At 37.4% G+C, this 27,152-nt stretch overlaps 1 protein-coding gene across 3 annotated transcripts; it reads left to right on the top strand.

Annotated features, from left to right (window-relative positions):
* On the top strand, positions 1 to 26,794 carry COG2 (component of oligomeric golgi complex 2). 3 transcript variants are annotated; one of them, XM_009092896.4, is made up of 18 exons: positions 1 to 122; positions 644 to 805; positions 1,540 to 1,605; positions 2,530 to 2,610; positions 3,227 to 3,330; positions 4,555 to 4,663; positions 6,344 to 6,523; positions 7,549 to 7,673; positions 8,925 to 9,051; positions 12,788 to 12,927; positions 15,997 to 16,058; positions 17,286 to 17,437; positions 18,688 to 18,888; positions 19,669 to 19,741; positions 20,865 to 21,007; positions 21,525 to 21,664; positions 24,550 to 24,730; positions 26,351 to 26,794. In XM_009092896.4, exons 1-18 carry the CDS (start codon positions 54 to 56, stop codon positions 26,450 to 26,452), a joined length of 2,217 nt encoding a protein of 738 aa, XP_009091144.3. In that variant the 5' UTR covers positions 1 to 53; the 3' UTR covers positions 26,453 to 26,794. The 3 variants fall into 3 exon arrangements, with proteins under 3 accessions (XP_009091144.3, XP_050828677.1, XP_050828676.1); XM_050972720.1 differs by lacking the exons at positions 24,550 to 24,730; positions 26,351 to 26,794 and adding an exon at positions 21,418 to 21,470 and having other exon boundaries at positions 13 to 122; positions 21,560 to 21,664; XM_050972719.1 differs by lacking the exon at positions 1 to 122 and having other exon boundaries at positions 738 to 805; positions 2,472 to 2,610.
* The last annotated feature ends 358 nt before the right edge of the window (positions 26,795 to 27,152 follow it).

The raw sequence follows: 27,152 nt of genomic DNA, 5'->3' as shown, positions 1-27,152 counted from the left end.
AGCGCTCGGCGGTGCCGCGCTGGCCGAGGGGCGGTGCGAGCGGCGGGCCCGGCATGGAGGCCAGGATGAACCTGCCGCGGGGCCCCGAGAATCTCTGCTTCGATAAGGACGAGTTCATGAAGGTGCGCGGGGACCGGAGGATCGTGGAGGGGCGAGTGGCGTCCTGAGGATGGGGGCGGCGGGTTTCCTGCGGGAGAGAGCGGCCCGGAGCCTTGGTGGGGATTTTACAGCTCTGCCAGGGCCCTTCCCCCGGCCAGGCTGCGAGGAGCGCCCAGGGTGTCACTGACAGGGGGATCCGGGGTCCAGCCGTGTCCAGGTAAGGCCGGGCTCCGACACTGACCGGAGCGAGAGGCCTCGCTGCTTGGAAAGAGTAGAGTACTGAATTTCCGCTCTTGACTGTTGTTTCGTGGTTTGTTTGTTTTTTTAAGTCTCCTGTACTTTGGAGAGCTGGGTCTTTCGATATTCAGCCCCACGACACTCTGTGCTTTTCAGCCTAAAATCTGAGAGTTTAACTACTGCGTTAAGAAGCCGTTTTTCCCCTAGGGCTTTAGTTTGGTCAACTCACGGGCATACGTATACTTTATTTTGGGTGTGTTCCTTGTGTGTACTGTTTACTTACATCCTTCTCTATTACCTGTTTCAGGCGGATTTTGATGTTGATCACTTTGTGTCAGACTGCAGGAAACGTGTGCAGTTGGAAGAGCTCCGAGAGGATCTGGAGCTCTATTACAAACTCCTTAAAACTGCTATGGTGGAACTCATAAATAAGGACTATGCAGATTTTGTTAATCTCTCAACAAATCTCGTAAGTGTTACTGGTTGTACTGTGTAGTTCAGGCTTAGTGTGGTTCAGTGGGATTTTTATTTTTCATATGGAAAGTATATGGCTTTTATTTTGGTATTTTATGATTTAAGGCATCTTAAAGTGATGTCTCTAATCCTTGCACTGAGACACCATTCCTGTAGAACTTACAGAATTGCTTTACAGTATTGCTGTTGGCCTGTAGTAAATGTTTGAGATGTATGCATTTTGTCTTGAAAAGTTGATTTGTTAGGGAGTTAAGTCTCAGGGCAAACTTTGTTTCAAACTGTCAGCACTTATAAAATTGAAGGAAATAAATTATTAAAATAGAACAGCAATGATAAATGTAAGGCTGTTTTGAAGCATTCTTTTAGCAATCTTTAAACTTTTGGTATAGTCAAAGTATCTTAAAAAATCCCCAACTTTGTGTTTGAAAATTGGAACAATTGTAATTGTTCCAATTATAAAGATTCAAAGACTGAGACTTAACATACTTCTGAGAGGAAGAATTTCCATAGGAAGAAATTTTGTTTATCTTTTGGCTTTGAGTGAAAGTAGTCTTACTTCTTTATGCTTGTATTTGAGATAAAATATTTTTGCATTGGATTAAAAACTGGAAATTATAAAGTAAGTTATGTTTTCTCAGTTCTCTCTCAGTATCTGTAAAATGATAGGCTTTGTCAGTAATTCACAAATTATCAAAAAAAGTAATAATGTGTTTGTGGTAATTTTTTTAGGTTGGCATGGACAAGGCTCTCAATCAGCTTTCAGTACCCTTGGGACAGTTAAGGGAAGAAGTTATGGTATGTTCACAACAATCATTGTCAGCAGCTTGGTAAACTTCAGCTCGCTCTCATATGATGTACAGAACGTCTTCTATTCAAGTTAACATTTGTTACAATAAACTTCTCTTTGAAAACTGGTGACTCAGATTGCTAGTAGGAGAAGCATGGTGTTTTCAGGCACTTGTATTGCAGTAAATTTAGGTTTCCTATAGTGCATTTCAACCAAGAGATAAAAGAGTTTCTAAAATTTGACAAGTGAATAGACTCTTGCAAGACAGATCTATGGAGATATCTTGAAGTTGTTTTAATGTTTGAGTAACTTAAAAATGATAGAAAATTCAGATGCAGCACAGTCCCTTTATGGGCTTACTTTTCTCAGTGTGTGGTTTAACCATAAAACATCACCCTCTTGAAAATTGAGCTTATTCTGGCTCCTCCACATTGACTTGGTATTTATAGGAAGGGGCAATTTTTGATCATCTTGGCAGTGAGTTCAAAGGGATGCTTGCTGCATAAATATGCCTCCAAAATATCACACCTTTGTGTCTAATAGAAAACAGGGTCAGCTAGCGTAGAGAAATCCTTATTGCATTAAAAATACTGTTTAAAACTGATTTATAACCTCAGTTGCAAGGTGTAAAAACATAGTGGGTTGATTGCCTGATTCTAGGCAAAGGTCATTTGTCCTCTCTAAGGTAATAAGAGAATGGTTATGGTGGAAATAATTATACTTGCAGTGGCAATACCTAAGGAGCAGGTTCTGCTTTCAGTTATTTATCTGTACTTATGGCTTTTTCACTTGAAGTAGTGTAGCTTTTATTAGTCCCATGATCTTATTAATCTGTGTCTTAAGTTTAGATTTTTTTCTTTTTTTTTTTTTTTAGGTTTTTTTGGACCCTTAAATGGAAAGCAAGTTTTACATATTGACTTTTTCTCTCATAGAGTCTTAAGTCCTGTGTCAGTGAAGGAATTAAAGCAGTAGATGACCGGATGACTAAACAAGAAGACATTAGAAGAAAAAAGGTACAACAGATAGTACTATCTATCTATCTATAAAAGATCATCCTTAGGATAACTTTAATTTTGCCATTAACCCAGAGAAAATGAAATTAAGAAAGTTCTATGCTATCTAGATGCACATTGTGCAGGATTTTGTACTTGTGAAATGTATTGACATTTTGGTTGACAGACTTCGTATTTTACAGTGTCTAGTTGATCATAAATCTTTGTTTTACTCTAGTTGCCCAAAACATGTGTTTGATTTAGCTGGATTTTTTTATTTTGTAGTAGTTGCTCTTGTTTCTGACTGCAGTAGCATATAAACTTACTTATTATGAATGAAATTGAAGTACAGCTGTTTAATTTTTATGGGCAGGAGACACACTAACATTTGTCTTTGTGCTTTGGAAAACATCAGGGACAGGAACAGCTGTCCTATATCTGTGACAAACATTTATTTGTGGTGTTTTATAGACATATGTGAACAATACTTCAACTGAGACATGACTCAAGTGTTAAGATAAAGGGAGAAAACTTAAACAAGCAAAAACCCAAAGAACTAAGAACATCTAAAATATTTTCTTTAGGTGATGTCAATTGGGATTGGGGTTAGACACGAAAAATCTGTCTTTAATTACAGATGTGTGTCCTGAGACTTATTCATGTTATTCAGTCTGTGGAGAAAATTGAGAAGATTCTACATTCCCAAGGCACTAAAGAATTGTCTTCATTAGAGGGAAGCAGGTAAAGCGGTTGTAATGTTGGGTTTTGTTTGTAGTTGATAGGACTAACTTAATTTCATGGTGTTGTTGAAGGTGAATTTACAAGCAGTAGGATGTATCTTTAGAAGTGTAACTCTGATGGAATAAATTATTGTGATTTTAGTATTTTCTTGGTTTTAGTCTTCCTCAAGCCAGTCATTCACAGAATGTGTAACTCAGACTCCAAAGTTCAAATTACTTGTAGTGCTTTCAGTAAGCAAGCTTTGTGAAGTTAGTGTGCAGTTATTTTATTTTACTTTATTTTATTGGAAGTCTCAAATCCTCTGTCTGAAATACTCTCTATAGTTTATTCCAATGTCATTTGTAAGTGAAGCAAAATATTTTTTTCTTGTTTCCCCTGCTTATGAGTAAGCAAAAGGCCTGCTGCAAGAATAGCTGAAGGCAGGCAAGGCAAACCTAGTCAAAGAAGGTTGGTGACAAATTCCAGTCAAACCTCTTCCTCTGCCTTTGCTGAGAATTGCAGGATGGCGTTCAGCCGATTTTGGAACTGATGTACCAGTCGCGCACTTGAAAGGCTTGACTGGGATGCAAGTACAATTTAAGCTGGAGGGAAGACACAGTCTGAGACTGTCTCTTCAGCTCAGTGTGCTGAATTACATGGTAGTGGGGGTAAGTGTACCAGAAAGTAGGTTGATACCTAGAGGGACAAAAGCAGATGTTTTCAGTCAGGTGAGGCACTTTGCAGAATTAACTTTGCAGTTAAGATCATACTTGAACAGCTGAAAATTCAGCTCATTATTGGGATTGTGTGGACTTGAGAAGGGCAGGGCTGTTTCTCTAGAGATAACTATCATTAGTTTTACTATATGACAGAGTAAGAAAGAATAAATCTGGATGGTGAAGGTCACCTGGTGCAGTTTCTGAGCTCTCTTAAGACTGACTTTTCATGTGATAATAAAACTGCCATTTAGAAGAAAGTGCTTCATACTGCTGAAGCAAGAGCTTATGTTCCTCTCAGCTTCTGCTTCACCCACTTCACGTTAGAGCTGCAAAACAGCGCTAATCATGTAGCGTGCTCCAGACCATTATTGCTTGATTGCAATAATTATAGTAGTACCTATCAGAATTCAAAATATTTAAACTACAAAAAATTGAGGGAGGGCTCTGTCTATCTGTTACAGATGAGAAGGAGTTGGTTTGAAAGGATCTAACTGTATATTCTCATTTTGTATCATCTCTCTTCTAGTCCGCTTCTAACTGGACAAGTTTTAGAGAGAATTGCCACAGAATTTAATCAACTACAATTTCATGCAGTACAAAGCAAAGGAATGCCTCTTTTAGACAAAGTGAGACCAGTAAGTATTGCATGACACTTAACGCTTGCACGGTCAAGCAAAGCCAGTATAATTGGAAGATAAATGCCTGTTTCCACAGAGTTTTATTGAAATAATTTATGGAGAAAAATGGGTTTCATGAGGTCATTTTTATCAGTTGCTTTTTCTGAGGATTTATGTCCTGTTTGCTTACTTATTTAGGATAAATTACTGAGAATAAGTGTGGGAAATACGACAGATGTTTTTGTCAGCCTAATGTATCTTGCAGTTCATCTGCTTACTGAGGCCTTGTTCTAGAGATTTATGTTCGCTTTGTTAGCTGCCATGTACAGACCAGAATATAAATGGAATGTGCCTACATAGTGGCTGGCTTGAATGTATTCAAGTTTGGCTTCTCATGAAATTATGCTGGCCATTACTAATCTCCCAGTATACTCTTTTACCTACTGTAAAAGATTAACTGATGTTTTGGTGGGACTTTTTTCTTCTATTCATTCAGTGGGGAGAGGGAATAAATGAAAACTTGTGCTAAAAGAAAGCTGTGAATATAGAGATGGGGTAGTGCTTTAAAGTGATTCTCATGAATCATTCTTAATGGCTTTCAAGCTATTGAGGTAGTTCAGAGTTCCAGTTTGTGCCTCTACCTGTTGGCAGTATAAACTTGTTTCAACTCCAGATATCCATGGGATCATGTTGTTACATGGACAGTTTACAAGACTTCTCTGGCCACTGAGTTGGATATCAAACTTGGATACTAGCAGCAGTAAGCATGAGCAGCAGAGTAGTGTATGGGGTGGGAGAACATTTGTCATGTGGCTTCCTTAATGGTGTTTGCCAGGACTTGTGTCCTGTTTCTGTTGTTGCTAAGGCTCATCAGAATGTAGCTTTCGTGACTAGTCAGCAGTTGGGTTCCTGACTTTGCATGTTCAGTACAAATTGCATGAATCGTTTTAGGATGGATGGACACAATACAGCATGTAAAAAGGGAGAGAAGAAATTTTACTGGCTATATTCATAGTTCAGCTCTGACTGCCTTAATGTGGCTGAACTTCTTTCAAATGCAGTGTTATAGGGCCAGGAGTATATCTGTAGGTAGTGTAGCAATGGACTCATTGCTTCTCTGATCAGATCTAGTAGAAAAGATGTCATGGGAGATCAGGAAGAATGGTTTGCAAAAAGGAGAATATGTGTAGACTGAAGAAGCTGTTTGGCAGAAGCCAGAAGGGATCTAATTTCTTTGGTGTTTGTTAGTGTCACTCAGTGTCATTGGTTTGTGGTAATTTGACAAGTAGTGCTGGGTACATGCTGTCTGTTTAGTCTGTGATAGTGAGGGATAAATGCTACAATTGTTATCCCTGGTTACTTACTGTAAATCTTTTGTTATTGTCACATACTGGTTCAGTTGAAAAAGGAACAATTACTAACTTATTTCCCCACAATAAAGCAGACGTGATATAAGTTACCATGGAACTTTCAACATATAGGAAATAATAATTTCCTTTAGCTTTATTATAATAAATCCTGTCTTATATAGCATCAGTAGCCCATTAAGTTTGTGTTAATGGTCATTGAACACTGGCAGTTATCAAATTTTTGTACTTTTCAAGTAAGGATAGAAAGCTGAGTTAGGCACATCTGGATAAATTTGCTTCAACAATGATGGCAGGCTTTGATTTTGGCTTTTTCTGACTCTCTTTGTAGCGCATAGCTGGAATAACAGCCATGTTGCAGCAGTCTCTGGAAGGGCTGCTCTTGGAAGGTCTTCAAACGTCAAATGTTGACATAATACGCCACTGTCTACGCACTTATGCAACAATCGACAAAACACGAGATGCAGAGGCATTAGTTGGCCAAGTGCTTGTAAAACCTTATGTAGATGAGGTAAGATAACGTAAAAAAATTCCATTTGTTTTCCAAACATGCTTATTTTTCCTGTGAACCTCCAGCTTTTGTTAGCAGCTTCAAAATATCTTTGTAGAGAAGACAAGAGAACTGAGCCGCAGCAAAATGTCAATTTGGTTGTTGTTGCTATTTAAGAAGAAAAGGATGGAGGAATTCTCTTACCCGCCTGTCACCAATTTCAGGTTATATCCAGTGTGGATTCTTTTTCTTACCTCCATTTTTCTTGGGCTAAAGAATCAAAAAACCAAACCTCTCCCGTTTAGGACAGGTTTCCATTGGGTGTCTGCTATATGCTGTAACAGCTGCTACAGTGTAGGACATGACACGTTCCCCTCAGTTTTCTCAGGATCTATTCTTTCACCACTTCTGCACCATTCCACTTGTTCATGTAGCAAGAGGCAAATGTGTTCAGACATGTGGAAGAATACCAAGAAACAAGCTGTTGCTCTTTTCCTACTGTCTTCTCTTTATGGCAGAGATTATCCCTTTTCACTGAGTATGAGGCACTGTCCAGATAAACTGATTTGCTAGCTGAGTTATAGGCTTAGCAGTGTCACAGAAGATGTTTTGCTTTGGCTTGCCTGTATTTGGGATTGGACCAACCACCTCAACATTTAGAAGGAGTTTTTACTTTAGTAAAAACTAAAGTAGTTTAGTTTTAGTCTGAGTTTGATTAGCTTTTACCAGTTCCCTCTTTAACTTGACAGACTGCTTCAGGTGACAGTGATGTGGCAGTGGTTGGGAGCCAGACACAGTGGCTCACATTTAAAAGAAAGGATCTCCTTCCCATTTTTGGGGCCAGTCTTGACAGTTAAGAGTGCTGCTTTAAAGGAATTAATAATTCAGGCTGGCAAGTTATACTTGGAAAATATAATGAAAAAAAAAAGTAATATACTGCCTATCCCAGTATTTGAGGTTATAGTATTAAGAGTTTTCTGAGTCTTGCATTACAGCATATTTTGTATTCACTTTTCTGGCATTTAACATTGAACTGTTCTTGGCAGGTGATGGTGGAGCAGTATGTGCAATCCCACCCTAATGGCCTCCAGGCTATGTACAATAGGCTGTTGGAGTTTGTTCCTCATCATTGCCGCCTCCTGCGGGAAGTAACAGGGGGAGCAATTTCCAGGTAAGTATCTTGGGCTTCTCAGCTGCACTGGAGTCACAACAGGTATCATATGCTTTGAAATCCTTTGCATTATCAGCTTTCATGCACTAATGATTTATCTGGCCTTTCCTGAAGATTCTAGTCAAGTTTGATTTGTATCTCATGCCTCTGTTTCTCAAAACAAAACAGTGAACAGACTTTCCTGGTGCTGCAGCCCAGACTTTCAGAGGAAGCAGAGACAATCCTGTATTTCAGTAGTAGAAGTGAGTCCTGTGCATAATAGAATATGACAGATAACTTGGTTTTTTGAACCCATTAAATATGATTGTACACGTCATCCAAGGAGAAGAGCATAATAAAGCTATTAAAATGTAAGTTCAGAAGTTACTGAGTTTTAGTGCACATCAGAAAAGTGGGAATGGTTCTCAGAGGTTTGACTGTTTTAATGCATGTACCATAACTACAGGTTTAACTTATTTGTGCTTCCACTGTGTTCTCAAAAAGTGCTTAATTCCTTATGCAATTAAATTGCCTGTTTTTCAAGCTTAAATAATTCAGGTCTACTGAATTGTATCCATTTATTCATCTGTTTTTGGGATGGTTAATACAGCAGACTGCTGTAATTAGCAGAACTATGGACGTAGCCCCTAGGGACTGCAGAATTACTTTCTAATTAGTCATCCATTGCTGAGCTTTTTATGACTCCTGAGTTTTACTAACATTTTAATTCTTTCAATCCTTCAGCAAGTTTTAATCGTTCTTTTAATAATGGAATGTTTCTACTTTATAGTGCAGTGTACTAAATTGGAATTGAATGCTTCTTCTCTCAATTTTTTAGTTTTAATAATCAAGGTGGCTTTTAATCTTTTGATTAAACACAATATGTATAAATACAGTTTGGAACAATTAGGAAAAATTGCATTAGTCACATTGTTCCTCCTTGGTAGGTCTTGAAAGTTTGGAGCTATTAAAACTTGGATTTTACCTAGGATTTCTCAGCTGAAATGTACTAATTTTCCTGTACACACTTGCAAAATACATAACTGATAAATTTTTTAAACACTTACAAAAAAAACACCTTGGGTTTGATGACACTGTAGAATCAGATAAGGAATCTTCAAAGGAAGGACAGTTTAGGGAATCATTATAAATTTGTAAAAATATTTCATTGCATTTTGTCTAGTGCAGTGCATCTATTTTTTAGTGATTCCTGCCTCCAAATAGAAGCTTGGTGGTAAAATATAACCATGGAATAATTGCAATTTTTTTCAGTGAAAAGGCAGATATTGTTCCTGGATATGATTTCTTAGTGAACTCGGTGTGGCCAGAAATAGTGCGTGGTTTGGAAGAGAAATTACCATCACTTTTTAACCCTGGAAACCCAGATGTGTTTCATGAGGTAATTAATTTTCATTTTTTCCATTTCTAATTTCTGTGACAAGAATTGAAAGAATCGTGTTCTCTAGCTTCTCCCTCCCTGCTGCTTTTGTCTGAATTCATGTTGTAGCATGGCTTGGAAGAGGGCATTATCTCAAACCACATGGTTCAATTTTTGTAGGAATTAATTCTCCCCTCAAGTTTGTTAGGACAGCTCGTACAGAAGTTATTGGACGCCATTTAGTCAGATGAATTAGTGTTTATTTTGAGAGTAGAATTGCAATGTTATTGAAGGCGGGCGTAAATGACTCCAGTGTTCAGTCAAGTCTAGAACCACTGTATAACAGGAGATGACATATTAATTAAATACCTGGGTTGCAACTTATTTTTTACTAGGGGAAGATTTTAAAAATTCCTTGTTTCACTTGCTTGTTTTAGCTTTTGCTCTCTTGCAGTACAGCAGATTATGTTGTGATTATAAACACAAGTCAACTAAAACCTGAAAATACTTGGCAGTGCCATCAGGTTTAGAAAACAGAGATAGTGTTTCTCTAGTATCACAAGCTTATATTAAATAATGAATTTTAAGTACTTGTCACTCTTTTATTTTCTTCATTGGTGGTGCTGCTCTGTCTCTAAAACATAATATTTTACTAATGGTGAAATAGATTTCTTGGTCTAGTATGAAGATCTGCTCTGGCAGTGCTTCACTTGTGACTTGTATGTAACAAGTAGAAAAAAGGAACTCTCTGCTTTTCCTCATGTCCTGTCTGCTTGTGTTTAACCATGACTACTGGAAAACTTGGAGTTTTTTCCCCCGACAGTTTGACTTGTGATTAGTCTGAAACATTTTATTTTCAAGATAGAGATGGGAGGCAGTGATAAATTGTCTGAAGGAAGGCATTGTTGGCATATCAGGACAGATGACTTAAGGAAATGCTGGCTTGCCAGTGGAGGTTTATAAGGCATGTGATCCTTCATGTGTTCCTGCAAAACTGCTTTTACTAAACGCTTAGATATTTTTTCTTGGAGTTTATGATCTCTTTTGTACAGAGAGATTGAATAAGTAAAGGCAGGTAGGCATGACTGAGTGTGTTTGCAGTGCTGTCTGTGAATAAGAAGCAAATTACATGGATGTTGAAGAGAGCTGTGGTAGTGCCATGCAAGTGACACCATAATGTGCTCCTCCTCCTGCATGAGAATTCTTCATTTACCATGAAGTTTTAGTCACTCTTCAAGCTTTCACCTTATACCCTACATACACTGTGAGCCTTGTTGGGCCTTTGCTGTACTGTGCTGCATGATGTACAGGAGTGCATTGTGTCTTCAGAAAAGCTGGGTTTGCTTAAAAGGCCTGTCTTATGTTACACTGAGACTGGCCAACAAAGGCGTTGCGTTTATTTAAAAAACACCAAGGAATCAAAAAAAAAAAAAACCAGTAAAAACCCAGCACCCACCCATGACTTCCAGGTAAATCACATAGTAAGTACAGAGTGCTTTCCAGACTGCTTTTGACTACTTAAGTGATTCATAGTCATTAAAATCATTAAAATATTTTACTTTAAAATCAATACGAAGTTGAAATGCCAGGTGAAAAAATGCTATTACGCCTATTTAAAGGCTAATAGTTCTGAATTGAGAGGGAGGGAAAAACCCTTTAAAATTGTTTTGCACTGATGATGAGCCAAGGAGTGCTACACAAATTTTAGACAATAATCTTTTGTCTCTGTTTTCTAGGTTGATAGAAATGCAGAACATTTTTTTTCTCCATGTATATTTGCATCTATTCCTTTGTATAGGTTTAATGCTGAAAAGTTTGAATATGCTGTGTTTTCTGTTAAGGGTTTTTTAGGTGTAGAGGAGAGAGAGGGATTGAAAGATTTGTTTTAAAATCCTTTAAAAGTCAGACTGGCAGTGTTAAGTATGTTAAAATAAGCGTTTGTGTGAGGTGGCTTTTTAAAATAGTTTCAGGTTGATGTGCCTTTATTTGAGTTAGATGTGTAGATTTATGGATATTTGAAAAGAATACTTCTTTTATCTCTAAACATTCATTTAAGATTAAGTTTAGATTTCTCTGTTTGAGAATTGCTCCCTTTTGGTTCCCGATTTTACTTTTCTTAAATAACTGTGCAGTCAACAATCCAATCCTAGAAGCTGAAATGGGAACCAATCTCGCAGTTAATTCCCTCTTCTGGATGTAATGTTTTCAATATTGAGATAAATGTCTCTTGAGGTGCCTTCTGTTTTGAAAGTGATAGGTCTCTACAGAATGTTTGGTGTATATCTCTGACTTACACTTAGGGTAGCAGAGCATTAACAGCTTGTTTGCCTTTTTACAGTGCTGGGTTTATTATCTGAGAAAGGAGGCCTGAAAGAGAACTAATCTGTCATTCAGTCTGGGTCTAACTCCCATACCTTTCATGGGTTCATTGTGTTATAAATACAACCAGATTATGAGAAAAGTAGTTACTTCAAAGCTTGTGTATGCATTTTTCAGGATATTATCTTGACACTGAAACTACCACGTCACAAGAAAGGTATTCTGTAATTCTACCTTTAACAGAAAGTTATGGACTTACTGAGATACACAATGCTAAAGCATCCCTGTGGGCAGTTCATGTCCTTTGTTTACAGGACACTTTTTGAGAGCCAGCCCTCTAAGCAGCAACACAGGGGCTTCTGATAATGTTCTCCTGCTTCACCAGAGGCAAAATCACATGGCTCCTGTAGTGCTCTGGATTGTGGATTGAACCCTAACCCTGCAGTGAAGTCAAAAGCACTGAGAGATTGTCAGGCTTATTTCAATAATTCAGTAGTGGATTTATGAGAATATATGATAGGTTTTATGACTGTTTCCTTTTTTTTTTTTTTTAATAGAAAAAACTTGCACAGAAACTGAACTAGCTTTCAGTTCATAGAAGCAATTTTAACTGCAGTTGTGTTTTGATTTTAAATTTATTTACCTAAGTTTTATGGTCTGTTAGCAAGGTCTATTTTGTATGAAATAACATTTTTTGTACTGTTTTACTTCTGGTTTTCATCAAGTATTTGGCTTTCTGCTTTGTGCATGATTTAATTTATTATTTCATTCTTTTCAGTGTTCTCATACTATTGAGACCAAATCCACTAGTATGTTTGGGGATTAATGTAATTTTTTTTTGCTTGCAACCAACTTAATACTATTCATAAACATCTTATTAGAAGTATACATTGGATGAAGTTAGTTTATCTGAAATTGTTTGAACTTCTTCTGCATATATTTGATATTTGCAAAACATTTTTAGGGAAACAGCTCTAGAAATTCTTATAATACAGGTCCTGTGTAACAGACAAAAATATTGTGCTTCCATTCTCGCGTGCAGTTGGCTCTGTGTACTTCTGAGTTTCATTCCTGATTGTTTCTCCTTGTTGTGTAGATTTATCTGCTGCACCTGACTCTCTTAGCACCACCCCAGTGGCTGAGCTCAGAAATAGTCACGAATCTCCGATCCTTTCTGCTTGATCAGCATGCTTGGACAGTTTTATCCCGTTTAGAAGTGTCCTTACCATAGAGTAACACTTTGAAGTTAATTTGGTTTTGTTGTCTCTGCAGTCCAGGCTTTTAGCCTTGTATGATTAGCTGATGAGGGGCAGTGTCAGCCCATCCTGACCCTTGAGCTTAGTTGTAGCATGGTACAGGTGTTCTGCTGAATGGGTGGTGGCCTTCCTTGTTTGCTGGGAGCCTGTGTGTGACCAGAATGCTCTGTCTCTTCCTGCAGAAATACACCACCAGTATGGATTTCGTACGGAAATTTGAGCGGCAGTGTGGCTCACAGGCCAGCGTGAAGCGGTTAAGAGCTCATCCCTCTTACCACAGCTTTAACAACAAATGGAATTTGCCTGTATATTTTCAAATCAGGTTGGCATGCATTTTTCTTGTTCACTCTTATGGTCACACCTCCTCATTGTTCAAAGTCTCACTTGTCAACAAATCATATGGAAATCAAATTAAGAATTTAATCATATCAAGTAACTTTTAAATATCTTTGAACAATTTAGCAGAAAACCACATAACTACTCTTCGATATGTACTGTGTTGTTACATCAGATTTGATAAGCTACTCATAAGACTTTCAGGAACAGATCTAAAAAAAGTCTTGAATTCTTGTTTCAGATTATTTTTCTCCAGTGTCCCTGAAACTAAGCTGTATGTTGAATGCTACTTATGCAAATCCAGAGGAATACTTACTGTGAGGGGAGAAATCTTTTTTCTTAGAGGTATAGAACTAAAGGACTTTCAGCTTTTCCAGACTTAGCCATGTTTCTGACATTCTTTTTGTTTCACAGGATGTACTCCTTTAATTGTTTCATTGCCTTCCCAAAGATTGTCTTCCTATTCCCTGTTCCTGAGGAGCTAAGTAGTAACTTCTCGGATATTTTAGTAGCAGGTCTGACTTATCTATGATATTTTCTTTTACAGACCTTACAGCTAGAAAAGAACAGAGAGACCCAAGAAAGCCCTTTTTAAATTCTAGTAATGTTAGCATTTTAATGAACAAAATAGAACATAAAACTGTATTTTTAGAAAGGGTAGTCTACATGTCTGATGTAGAGCATGTAGGGCTGGAGAGCAACCCTCTAGGCAAGGAATAGAACCATTGATGAAGAACCACATGATGACCCAGCTGTGCCATGTGTAATCTGTCTTGGTACAAAGCCTTCTGAGAGCCTCTTAAAAAAACCCAAAACAAACAAAAAGTGGAATTTTCAAAAGAGGGGGAAGAGAAATTGATGTTTATTTTTAACCGGTGTCACTTTAGTGGCCTTTTTTGTTGCACAATTCTGTAGTTGGCAATAACACTACCCCAATCACATTTATACAGTTTCTTTAATCCAGGGTGAATCTACACTTGTGCTGAAAAACTCCATCTAGGAATCTTGTTTTTGGTAGAGTTAACATAAGTGACAAGAACAGGTGGCTGGGAGTTGGGTCTTAATATTTTGGTGGTTCATGGTGTTTTGTAAAACTGTAGTCACAACGTCTGATACCCTGATTTGTTCTTTTGCTTGCACATCTGTTCCTGCAGTTGTGTAGTGAACTGATAAGGACCTGTTACTCAGGGGAAAAAAAAAGACTGATTTTCAACTCCAGTCAATTTCCCCAAACCACTTAACTGTATAAATATTCATGCTGGCCCAAGGGAGGGGCCAGGAGTATTCACTAGATAGTGGTGCACAGACTAAAAGTGTCTGTTGAACTGCAGCCATTATGAACCTTTTAACAGATATGTATCATTAATTGCCCTTTTTGTTTCAAGTCCAACTTTTCTAGTAGGAGACCAATTGATCAAACGTTGATAATCTTGCTCATAAAATTGAGATGGACCTTCAGCATATTTCTCTTCAAAAATGTTTCCCATTAGGTAGTCTGAGCTCTGATTGATTAAAACACTTTTAAAAAATCATTTTCCTTTAATCCAAGATTACTGTAAGTCTAAATAGTGTACTGTTTTGAGAAATGTTTGGATAACAGCAGCTGATTCATCTTAAATGATAGTGTTCCTTTATATTGCAATAATCTAACTTTGGAAGTGCCTACGAATTATTCAGTCCATAATTGTGAAAATAATACAGTATATTAATTATATATATCAGGGAAGCTTTCTCTTGATGTGCGTTAATGTCCTTTAAGCCATGCAAGATTTTGATTGAACTGTTATCTCACACTTTGGCATTTATAGTTAAGTTTTCTTTTTTCGATTGCAGAAATTCCCCAGAAAAATCAGCCCTTACTAAAGCCTTTAGAAATGATCGTTTGAGGGACAGATGGATGTTCAGGCATTCTTCTGTAGCAGTGGAGGCAAAACAGCACCAGTAACTCTTTCCCACGTTTCATTCTTCTGGTTAAATCAATATGGCTGATTGTGGAGCTGTAGTGAGCCCCACACTGGGAAAATTATTTCCTATGTAAGACATACTCAGCAAAAATTACATTGTCGTTCAAACCTTATTCTGTTCTCTAAGCCATTTCACCAAAAGACTTAAAGTCACTGCTCTGTTGATGGAAGCAGGGCATAGGCGGAACTGAGGTTTTGAAGCCATTTCACAAACATGTTTAGTTGCTAAACATCCATCCTAGTCCATTAGGAGTTTGAGCAAAAACGCTAGGTGGGCTCCTGTCCTGATGTGGAAATAATAGTTAAGAGAACTTTCAGAGAAACCCTACAGGTTTGTAATTACTAAATTTGATGGAAAGACTTACAGAGTTACTGTGATGCACATAAAAGCAAAAAAGAGGAAGCCAGTGACAACAGAACTTTCTACAGGGAAGCTTAAAATGATACAAGTATGGAAAAATATCAGGTTTTAATAACTTTTGCTGTTATAACTAAAAAATTTTGGAGATGTCATTTTGGTTTGGGTTTTTCTTTTGCTTTGAATGGTGAATTTTTTTAAAAAGTGTCTTTTTAAGGGGAATCAAACAAAACAAAAAAAAAAAAACAGGTGTCCTTGAGGAACTATTGATTTTTATTAGGTACAGAATTGTTTGCTGAACCTTATGTTACTGCTCATTAACAAACATGTAGAAATCTGGAGCTCCAGTATCATGTGACATATCTGAAGGTTAAACAAAGTATGTGTCCGTTTGATTGCTTATGGTTTAAAAACAGTTACAAAAAAAAAATCTTCCCTCCTCGAAAAGCTGAGGACTTCTCACCCTGTGAGCTATCATTTTGATGATGTTTGCAACCACAACTTAATAATATCCCAAAGTATAAGCTTTGTATGTGCCTGTAAAATATCAAAGATTCTCTTTCAGGTGTTTGAATGCTAGTGTTAAGTTGGCCAAAAATAACCCCAGGTTTAAAATCAGTCTATGAACATTGATGGCACATAGATATAATACTGAAGTAAACATTGAAAAATGTTTAGGCATCAATTTAAGCAACTGTTGAATTGTGATATTCAAAATTTTTCTTTCTCACAGATTCAGAGAAATAGCAGGGGCCTTAGAAGAAGCACTTTCAGACACGCTGGAGGAAGCACCAGGTAAACTTTTTTGGCAAAAAATATTGATTGTAAAGGAATCAGTTGTATAAATAGCAGTGATCACTCTGTCTCTTGATTATTCAGTAACATGCATCCCGTGGTTCACATGAGCTTTCTTATTTCTGATAAACTGTTCAAACAGTATAAAACATTGTTCCAGAGATGGCAATGTGAGAATTCTGGTCAGTGATGACTTTGCTTACTACAAACCCCCTTTTTAGCAGCTGTCACTGACATACTTATGGAAGCATCCCCCGAGTGCAAGAAGGAGTTGTTGGCATTTGACATCTTCTAAGTGACAACCAAAAGGCTATGCTGTGTTATTGGGGCATATTTTTCTTAATGTTGTAGCACTGTGTAGAGGTGAAAATGTCTGTCTCCTGGCAGCATTTAGTCTTGCTGTCATTCATAGTGTTGGTGTCTGCTCCAGAAATATACATTGATTTATGAGGAGATGAGGAGGTATGCACAGGAAGAATAACCTGATATATGCATTAGAAGCATATTGTAATCAGAAGAACTAATTTCAGCTAGCAGAGTGAATACTTATGAAGAAGGTATCTGTGGGCCACCTAAATGTCTGTATGTGTGTATCCACACATGCCCTCTGAAGCAAACCAGGAGGAAAAAATCCTAATGGAGACAAAATATATAAATCTTACCACTTCAGTGTGTAGGCCTGGAATTTGCAGACACATTCCTTATCTTTCTAATTGTATTTCTAAAATGTTAAATGTAAAACTATGTAAACTGCTTTAAAAGTATTTTGTTTAAATATGGATATTTGTACAGTATTTTAAATAAATATTTGTAGCAAATATCTCATATAACTGGGAGAGGAGCAATAGTTTAGTGGTAAGGGAGTATTATGTTATGGCTGGCAGGAATATCTAATGCAACTTCTTCAAAAGACTGCCAAAAATTATTTTGGAAATGTTATTTCCTAAATGGATTATTTGGCCAAGCTGTTTCTGCCTTTATTGCAGGCAAATTATCATTTCTTGCTTTTGCACAGCTACAGGAAGACTTGGTGGAATTTGAAATCTAAAGCATTGAGGAGATTGTATTTTAAGAGTTTATTTCAGGCAATGCGTAATACATTTCTATCTGATGATTGTATCTTTCAGGAAAAATCTTGGGTAAATCTTGGGTAATGCAATTACAATGATGTTGCATCTTTTAAAAACGTGCTTGGGAGCTTGACCTTTGTTCCCTGATCGTTTCTAGCTGGGAGCTCCTTCTGTCTCTTGGCCACCCACATGGTGTGGATGAGTCTTGTCAAGTGCTGGTCGGATCAGATGTTTGTGCCGCTGTTAGCGCACCGCCTGTGGAAACTCAGCCTGCAGATCCTGGCACGCTACTCCGTGTTCATCAGCGAGGTGAGAGAGCTGCCTGCTTTAAGGGACTGGTGATGAGTATGTCCATCAAGAGAGACTCTTTGAAGCAAAATATGTGACCTCTTTTGTGAAGTTAATGGTTTTTAACCTTCAAGCAGTTCATGAGTTTGGCTTCTAAAAAGTATCACTGCAAAATACGTGCTTAGTCACAAATATCAGTACCGTGCAGTGGTGCTGTCTGGTGGTTGCCAGAGATGTACTTCATGCTGCTTAATTCTGCCTCTGCCACTGAAACAAGAAGACAAAATCTTAGTTTTCTTCTGTTTGTGTGTTGTTGATTGAGTGAATGAAGTTGTGAAACAGAGCCAGGAAAAAAATAACCCTGCAAATAAAAAGGAGTGATATAATCTGAATCAGTTGTTTAATATGCAAAACCAAAGTTTCCTGGGCAGCTGACTCAGCATCAATGATCACTGCTTTTGAGCAGAGAAAATGTGCTTTGCTCTCGTACTGCCGGCAACCAACCATACAAGTGAGCCCCTGTTTCTTGTGCCGTAGAGAGATGGTACAATAGAATAATTGGGATTTGAAGAGATTTCTGGGAGTCATTTGTTCCCAGTTCCTACTCAAAATAGGACCAGCTTATGTGAGGTTGTGCAGAGCCTCTTAAGTTGAATTTTAAGTATATCCAAACATGGTGATTGCACTCTTTCCTGGGAACCCTGGTCCAATGGTTGGTTGCTTTTTCCTCCTGTGTGGTCAGAATTTCTCTTGGTACAGTACATACCCATTGCCTATTACTCTCTCTTTGTACCTCAAGGAAAAATCTGATTCTGTCTTCTCTGTACATGCCCCTTCAGTAGCTGAAGACAGCAGTAAGATCTCCATTTATAATTTCTTTTCTGACTCAGTGACTTAGTTCTCTCAGCTAAATCAGCTCATGCAAAGTACTGATAAGTACCAGAGTTAAAACAGAGTGGTTAGGGGAAGCACTTGCCTGACAGCAGAGAGCTTGAGGAGGTGGGAGAAAGGAGTTGTTTGATGGCAGGACTGGACTGCCCTCTCTTAACCTGAGTTAGACAGATTTGTTCTAAATCATCCAACTTTGTAGTGCGCTCAAATTTTTTTAACATTTACTTTTTGCATATTTTAGTAATGGTATTTGGTAATATCCCTTGAAAATGTGGCATTCTAATGCTGAAGTCTTACAAGTCCTTTATGTTCTGTTTCAGTTTGTCCAGCTTTAACTACCTTCACTATTGCTAGGGTTCACATTCATTTTGATGTTTCAGGTTTCTGCAAGGCCCATTTCCAGTGAAAATACAAAGGAAAGCAAAAAACCTGTGCCAGTTGGTAGAAAGGAATCTTCTTTAAGCCTCAACCCCAGTGAAGACCAAGGAAATGGCTCTTCTCCAGAAAGTCTGCCGTTGTCTTCTATATCTAGTACTCAGCTGATATATGTTGCTGCAGATCTGGACAAACTGCAGGATCGGGTTTGTGCTTATGACTTTACTTCAAAAGAATCTTCATTGATGTTTTTGGCATCTTGTGAGGGTATTAAATTGTTTAAAATAATGTACCATTATTTTTATTTTTAATCTTAAATGCCAAAACTTGGGGTGTCTGATACTTGAAATACATGGCCTACTCTGTGCTTATTTGGAATGGCAGATTATGGGCAAACCACTTCAGGTATTTAAATTCTTTTTATCAGTAGATGCTGGACTTGATTCCTAAAATAATATCTTTCTGAAGTTTTTTGGTGTGAAGTGTCATTTTGCCAATCATACCTTTTCTAGTGAAGTCTCTGTTGCAACTTGGAGTGTGCTGCAACATTCAGCTTTAATGTTTGTTTGCTGTTTTTAGTCTTTGAGGTTGGAAAAGGTTTTATCATCATGATTATACTTGATTAATGATCCAGAATCTTGAGGAGAGATGTACGTTGTTAATTGTCTCCCAGTAGGGATGATTCCTATGTGTTTATTTTCAGTAAGGCTGAATTTTCTGTAATATGTGAAGTTGTAAATTGCAGGAGGTTTTGTTAATTCTAAATTATTTTGTCTGAGTACAATAATAAGGTAGAGGATTTAGAGTGTAAGCTTAAATTCCTGTGCATATTGTAAACTTCTAGTATTGATTGCACAGAGATGCAGTAAAACCATAGAAATTGAGGGTGTTTTGTGATGCACTTCAAACTTACAGGATTTAGGAAAAGTAATTAAAATTTTTATAATATAACTGTATCTCTCTTGGTTTTGGGTTGTTTTTTTCAGATTCCTGACATCTTAGACATGATTAAACCAAAGCTTGAAATGATTGGCTTCAAGAATATATCTTGCATTGCAGGTAAAGCTGAGAGGCTCCTTCCCCTTTCTCCCAAATCCTCTCTGCCAAAAAAATGAAATCAGCTTTTACAGTTTCATTATTTAGGATGAAAATACTTAATGAAATTTGCCTTCTGTGTAAATTGTTAAATAGGAACAATCTTAAACAGATCTGTTGAGTCTAGAGAATGCTTAACAATTAAAATTGAGTGAGCCTAAAGTGCTTTTAGGATTTTTCTCCAGAAAGTGAGGACTTTATCCTAGAAGATTCATATCATTAAACTTTTGGAATAATTGGGGAAGAACACATAAGGAGAGGCTTTCCATTATCCAGTGGAAATTAAAATGTTATTCTAAAATGACTGTTCTCTCTTAGGCCTGATGAGTCATTTGAGGGAGAGGGTTATCAAAGTATCATAGTTAAATACCTTAACTTCAGAGGGTAGAAGCTATTCAGTATTTTAGCCTCCTTTTTTCTTTCTGGGTTTTTGTTTTGGGTTGGTTTGGTTTTTGGGTTTGTCTCTTTGGTTCATTTGTTTGGGGTTTTTTTGTCTGATCATTCTTTATGTGAAATATGGAGTTTGATTTTAATTTAATAATTAAAGCTAGGCGTGCATGAGTGAACTAGTCCCTGTCTGCAGGCATAGCCAGGAGTTCTGCATCATGAATTCCACTGAAATCTCTAAATCAGAACTACTGGTAGATGTCCAAGTCTTTTAGAGATGTAGGAGCTTGTGCACATCCCCTGCTCAGTAGATGGTCTGTTACCAAACACGGCTTTGAGATGAACATATTCTAGTAATTCCATAGGGAATTTAGAGAGAATTTCACACAGTTTCTTTGGAAGGTCGGAGCCTTTTGATTCAAGCCCTTGCCTCATTGGTAATACTGGAAAAGCTTTGAACCTGGAGAATGTTACTTTACTTCACTTGTCTTTCCTTGCCTCTTGCTGTGTTTCTGGCTGAGGAATGGTTGGTATTACTGGCAGTGTTTTATAAGTGGCTAGTGTGTATTTATTTGGTAAGCATATCCTGTACTTGACACCAGATAGTGAGTGGGATTAGGAAGCTGAGGGGATTCACATCACTTGAGTTGTGTTCAGGCAGGGTAGCTCAGTTTAAACTTCAGCATTTTTACTTTAATAGGAGCCTTGGAAGATTCAAAGACTTCTCTATCAGCCTGTGTGCCTACCTTGAATAACAGGATCATCCAGGATCTCAGTGAATCCTCCTTTGCATACCTGAAGAGTGCACTGGAAGTTCCAAGATTATATAGGAGAACCAACAAGGTCAGTGCTGCTAGCAGATGAAAAAATAAATCTCAGAAGGGCCTGTGGTGAGATTATTGTGAGTTCTTTGAGCCTGTCCATATCTGCTTACAGAGCCCATGACAATGTCTTCAACCTAGTGAAGTATAGTACAAAGCTGTAGGTATTTTAACAAAGGTCTGTTTTGGGCACTGAGTCTGCTCAGCTTTGTCTGGAATCAGCATGAGCAGAAAGAGCATTCAGGATCATACCCTGGTAATAGGAATGGCTGGCACATGCATCTCTGAAAAAGCTTTGAGCATTTTGAACCTTGTTCTGTATTATATTGCACTGTATAATGCTGCTGAATAATTTTGTGATGGTGTCTTTCCTGTGGATAAGGATCTCTCCATTGACTTGTCCTAAATGGTTTATGTATCTCTTTGCTTTAGGTACAGGATTAGCATTTTTTTGCATGTGCTAGAATTGGGTGTTGATACTTTGAGTAAGTAAATGACTGGTTCCTTCTTCCCCGACTTGTTTCCCTGTCATCTGCCAGGAGGTGCCAACTAAAGCTTCACCTTATGTTGACAGTGCTCTTAAGCCCTTCTACCGACTGCAGAATGACTACAGAGATACCTTGAAGCAGCCCATGATTCATCAGTGGTTGGAAGGTGCTCTCTCTGAAAGCACACAGAAGTAAGAAAACCATACAGAACATTATTTGCTTTAGTTAAAAACTCCAATGTCTTTTGAACAGGCACAGGAAAAAACAAAATGCTATGAATTAACACAACTGTAAAGAAAATCAAAATACAGCACTCTTTGGGTGGGATATATTTCCTTTGATTTCCTCTCATATTGCGTGTTCAGCAGACGAAAAGCTGGGCAGGAAATCCCAAAACCTGGTTCCTGCTAAGATCTGTGCAAACCATCGCAAGGTGGATAGGACATTTGAAAATGTGGTTAGTTCTGGGAATGCAGCAGTGAACTAAAGATGTGCAGAATTGATGTAAGACCTTAAACTCATTACTTTCAATTAAAGTTACTAACCTTGTTACTTTCAATGAACAGTGATTGAATTTACAAGAACTTGAGTTCTACTGTCCTTTGTCTTCTTTAATGTATGTAATGATTATCCAACTTTTTAGTGGTTTAAAGAAAAAGCTTTGGGCTTTTTAAACTTCTGAAGAACTAATTGTTTACAGTTTTAATAAGGCAGTCATAAGTAATACTTTCTTTAGCAGATCTTCTGTTTCCTAGTTAGCGTCTGGAGGGCTTTTGAACATGAGTAGTCATATGCATTGGGTTCCTTAATGGATTTTTTTTTCCATCAGTCTAGCTGTATTTTAAATTCTTACTGAGCAGGGATTTTGCATTTTGTGAGTTCTGCCAGTTTAAGCATGTAACTGAGACAGCAATACTTGTTTTTGTTTGAAAGTTCTGCCAGAAGATTTCAGAGGATACCTCCTACTTTTTGTGTTGTGGACAATTTACTCTTTGTGTTAGCTATATTTTTTTTATCTCTAACCTTGCCTAAAACTAAAGAGTCACCTTAGCCTTTTTGGATGGTTTTTTTTTTTCCTTTTCCCATCTTTATAGTTTTGCTTTGTTGGTTTTCTTTGACCTTTTAACTCAGAACATGAGTTTTTTTCATGTCCTTTGCCTCCTTATTCCTCCCTGCTCTTCTTCTTCTGGTACCTTTCAGAATAGACATAAAATTGTAAGACAATTTTACACTTTCACCAACCGTCCTTAAATTTTTCCTAAGCATTTTGGACAGGGCTCAGCTTAGGTTGGGTTGACTGTGCTGGCCATTTTCATTTTGCACAAAACCTCTTTTTTCAAGCTTGGTGTCTCTTTACCAGTTTTTAGTGCATGGTAAAAAGCTTACTGATATTTGTTAAGTAACATTGCTGAAGAACTGCAAAGATTCCTGGAATCTCAATCCACTCAAGGTTATTGAGCTAAAATATCTTGGGGTGAATTCTTGTCTGTCTCTCTACATCTGTGTGCCTGGTTAGTCTTGCTTTTAAAGCTTTAGTAAATCTGGTGACACCAGGCAGAGTAGCTGTTACATAGTTCCTTGGACCCAACCAGAGCTTTTTTGCCCCCAAAAAGCAGTTCTCCACTTTCCAAAACTTAGGTTAAACATGGTGGCAGTGGTTAAACACCAGTAAGATTGGCAGGTTAATTTCTTAACTCCTTAGAATTATCTGTCAAACTCTATTTTCATGGTTTGTTGCTACTAGTTTCATCATTTTGTTTTAAAATATCCTCACTGACAAGTGACAAGTCAAAGAAACTGAATTTTTTACACGGAGGAGTATTGTAGTTTATTTATGGAGAATACGAATGCAAATAATTAATTTCTTGCTGTGATAATACATTCTTATGTATTCACATCCAAATGTACAAAACAGAAAAGAGCATAAACTAGTTAAAAATCACTGGGGGCTAAATTTGCTTAAATGGCAAAGGATTTAGGAGTACAACAGAAGTAGGAATTAATTACAAGTGAGTGGGACTAGGAAATACCAAGATATGAAAAGAGGACACGACTGACTTTTACTGTAATACTTTTGCTTTTCATAGAATGCTGTCGTGAAACAAATTTCCATGGCACTGGCAAGCACTTTTTCTTTAGCCATCCCTTATCTAATTACTTTTTTAAAAAGCTTTTCTGCTTTTTGTTGCCTCCTTGTTTGAAATCATCAGGAAGATTGTTTCAACTCTTAATTCTTACAGTAATATTTTTCATAGAGAGGCTCTTTGAAAGTTAATTATTTTAGCAAATTACAGAACATAGCTCAATCTGGTCATTTCTCTCATGAGTATTTGATTTCCCATTGTCGCTCTGTTTTCTCTTCTTATTGTTAATTTGCTGTCCTGGGCATCTCTTAATTTATATGATATGCTGTTCCCACTTAGGCATGGGGTTTCAGTCCATAAGACTTCTTGAACTTTTGTTGAGTAGTTTATGTTTGATTCTATGCTTTCTTTAATATGGATTCTTTCTCCATGGGCAATGGTGTTTTATTTTATCTCTTCCATTTCTAAATTAGGGTTAGGATTCTTCTGACTTTTCCTGCCAGCTTCCTGAGACTCCTGTTTAAATCAGTTTCTTCATTTTAGAAATAGGCATTTCTAACTGGTGTGCCTATGTGTGCTGTCATATACACTTTTATAACTTGCCTAAAAATATGTGGGTTTTGGTCTGTCAGGCTGGTGTTCCTGTCCTGTTTATAAAATTGAGCATTACTCAGTAGTCTATTGATTGTAAAGAGGGGCTGATTTTGACTGTTTAAAATTGAGCAGTTGCATTCCTTGGTCACTATTGAGTACAAACATCTTGAACAAATCAAAAATGTTGTGATGAGGAGTCTTCAAGACTGAATAGTAATCTTCAGATTAACCTCTGGAACAAATAATGGAAATCCTGGTGAATCTGTAATGCTAATAAGTAGCTTCTTTGCAAGGGAAGCCATTCCTTCTGGCACTGTTCAGCAGGGCCAGTGATGTACTTCTGTGTATGAAGCAGGCTCTTCTGTAAAGTGGAATTTTTTCTTTCTTCCTTAATTCAGGTATTACGAAACTGTATCTGATGTGCTCAGTTCTGTCAAGAAAATGGAAGAGAGTCTAAAAAGGTTGAAGCAAGCAAGAAGAACTGCAACTTCAAACCCTGTTGGTACAAATGGGGGCATGAGTGATGATAACAAAATCCGACTCCAGCTGGCCTTAGACATTGAGTATTTTGGAGAACAAGTAAGTTACGACAAACGAGTTTCTTATTATTATTAATAGTTTTGGAAGGGAGATGGAAAAGGAAAGGGAACCTTAACTCCAGTTTTGGTCCTGAAAGCTCTGCTGGTATGGGTTTGGTTTTTGTTTTGTGTTTTCACATTTGTATAAAGGAGGTGATTTCAGATCTTGGTGATTATAGATACTGCTTCAGCAATGCATACTTTCCTATCCTTTCTTGTACAAATGCAGAGCTTATATTTCTTACTACTTAAAATTCAAGTACTGCTCAGTGCTTGGAAGCATTAAGAAGAAACACTGTCTTTACAGATGAGTGGGCAGGGACCTGACTTAGGTCTGATAGGAGCTTCTTTATGGCCCTTCTTTTGTTTGTCTTCTGTCGGGGTGTTTCCAGCCTTGACTTTCTGCATGGTCAGGGTCTGTTCCCAAGAGCTGTGAGGATGTCAGACTGATTTGTTGTGCTGCATAACTCTAAGTGCTTTTCAGTGCCAAATGCGAAATTTTAAATAGCAAAACATAGAAGAAAATATTCCAAGAAATGTATGCAGTAGCTACATTAAAATGTATAAACATACTGTTTTGTACTCCTTTATTTCTAAAAAACATATCTATTCCAACTAAGAGTCAAATCATATCTATTCCAACTATGATATCCTATCATAGCTATTCCAACTAAGAGTGTATATCATTATGCCAGGGAATTGTCGCATCTTATTTATGAGCAGATACTCTTGATGCATTCTAACAGGTAGATTAAGTCTGCTTGTGTGTGAGCAGATGCTTTTCTCAGATATGAGACTAATCACAATTGGGTGGAACTGTGGAGATCTTACTAACAAAAACTAGCCAGCTTTTGCCTGGGTTTGAGCTTTTGTTCTTCTTTTCCATCACTGCAGTGTGAATTTAAGCTGAATTGGTACAGATTATTCATAATCATCTGGGAGATGTTTTGGTACATGTGACTATTACAGAGAGGTCCAGCAGCAAACACCTTTTCAGAATCACTTCGTTATGGTTTTAGTTAGATCCAGATTTTTCTGCTTCACTGAACTCTTAGTTTTTTCATGGCCATATTTTTCTTACTGTCAGAACAAGAGATTTCCTGGCTAAGAAATTACTTGCAGCAACCTCTGTAATTGTAGAGTTGTTTTTGTCTCCCAGGAAGTGCAAGGCTAGAACCATAGGCTTTTGCAGCCTATTGAAATGCTTTCACTGTCATGCTGTTGGCTCTTCTTGGATGTATTCACGTTGATCTTTAAAGTATTGCCCAGAAACTTCATTTGGAGTTGGATAAAAAAGGATCAGTTGAAATCAATGCATTAAAACCAACTGCATCCAAGTTTTTCCTTCTGATTGCTTCACTGGGAAACTTCCAGCTGGCTTTAGTTACAAGTTGCCTAGAAGATGTTGAAATATTTCCCTGCAAGACACTTCTGTAACCAGAGAGACTTAACTGAGCAAAGTTGGATGCAAATATTTATAGTTTGCAGTATATGCAGTTGTGTTTTTTGCCACATGTCAGTACAGGACAAAACATAGGCTTCACAAAGTATTTTAAGTAGCATAATTATTGGGTTTTCAATGTTTTAAAGAAGATTAATGGACTTTTCTGTATCTTTTTAGATGCGAAAGATGGGACTGGAAACAAGCAGCATAAAAAGCTTTTCAGCTCTTGCAGAGCTGGTTCTAACTGCCAAGGATCAGGCTACAATGGAACCATCCTAGATATTTTTGAAAGCATGTGATTGAAGATAAACAATGTCCCTAAAAGAAAGAGAGAGAACTCTGCTTTGTTTTACCAAATAAGTAGCAATTAAGTGCTTCCTAAAGTATCTCAAGCAGCAAATCAGTGTATCTTCTGCCTTGATGAACTTGCTTCACCAAAAGACTGAGACTTTATCAGTTATCCATTATATGGAAAGCAATCAAAGTTCTAAACTTTCTGCTGTAGAATAAAAGTAGAAGAAAATGTTTTTCTTATTTTTGTTGCACAACTTGAAATGTACAAGAACAAAGTTCTGTGTTGAAAATAATATGTAATAAATTGTCTTCCTAACGTTTGATGTACCATGTGTTTTTGAGTCAAATGTATTGATTGATGGCTGTGTTACAACCCACTCCAGAGGCAAAGTAACTGAGGTTCTTTTTAACTAAACCCTTGATTAAAGTGAAAGGACACAGTGACCAGACTTTGTGTGTGTGTGTGTGTGTGTGTGTGTGTGTGTGTGTGTGTGTATACCTACCTAACTACCTATCTACCATCTGGCATCTGGTTTATTTTAGAGCAGTTTGGTTGCAATGGAAGAAAGGTCTGTAGCTGTTTTGGTTATTGTCTATAAGAACAATGTGAAAGTATAAAGATAGCATTTAAGAAAATATATAAGGAAAGAGAAAATATATGAGTACATACTAGAGATGAAAGACA

This window comes from Serinus canaria, chromosome 3 (assembly GCF_022539315.1).
Source record: "Serinus canaria isolate serCan28SL12 chromosome 3, serCan2020, whole genome shotgun sequence".
Classification (NCBI taxonomy): Eukaryota; Metazoa; Chordata; class Aves; order Passeriformes; family Fringillidae; genus Serinus; species Serinus canaria.
Note: the sequence above shows the minus strand (reverse complement) of the source record. Positions and strands in the feature narration are given on the sequence as shown.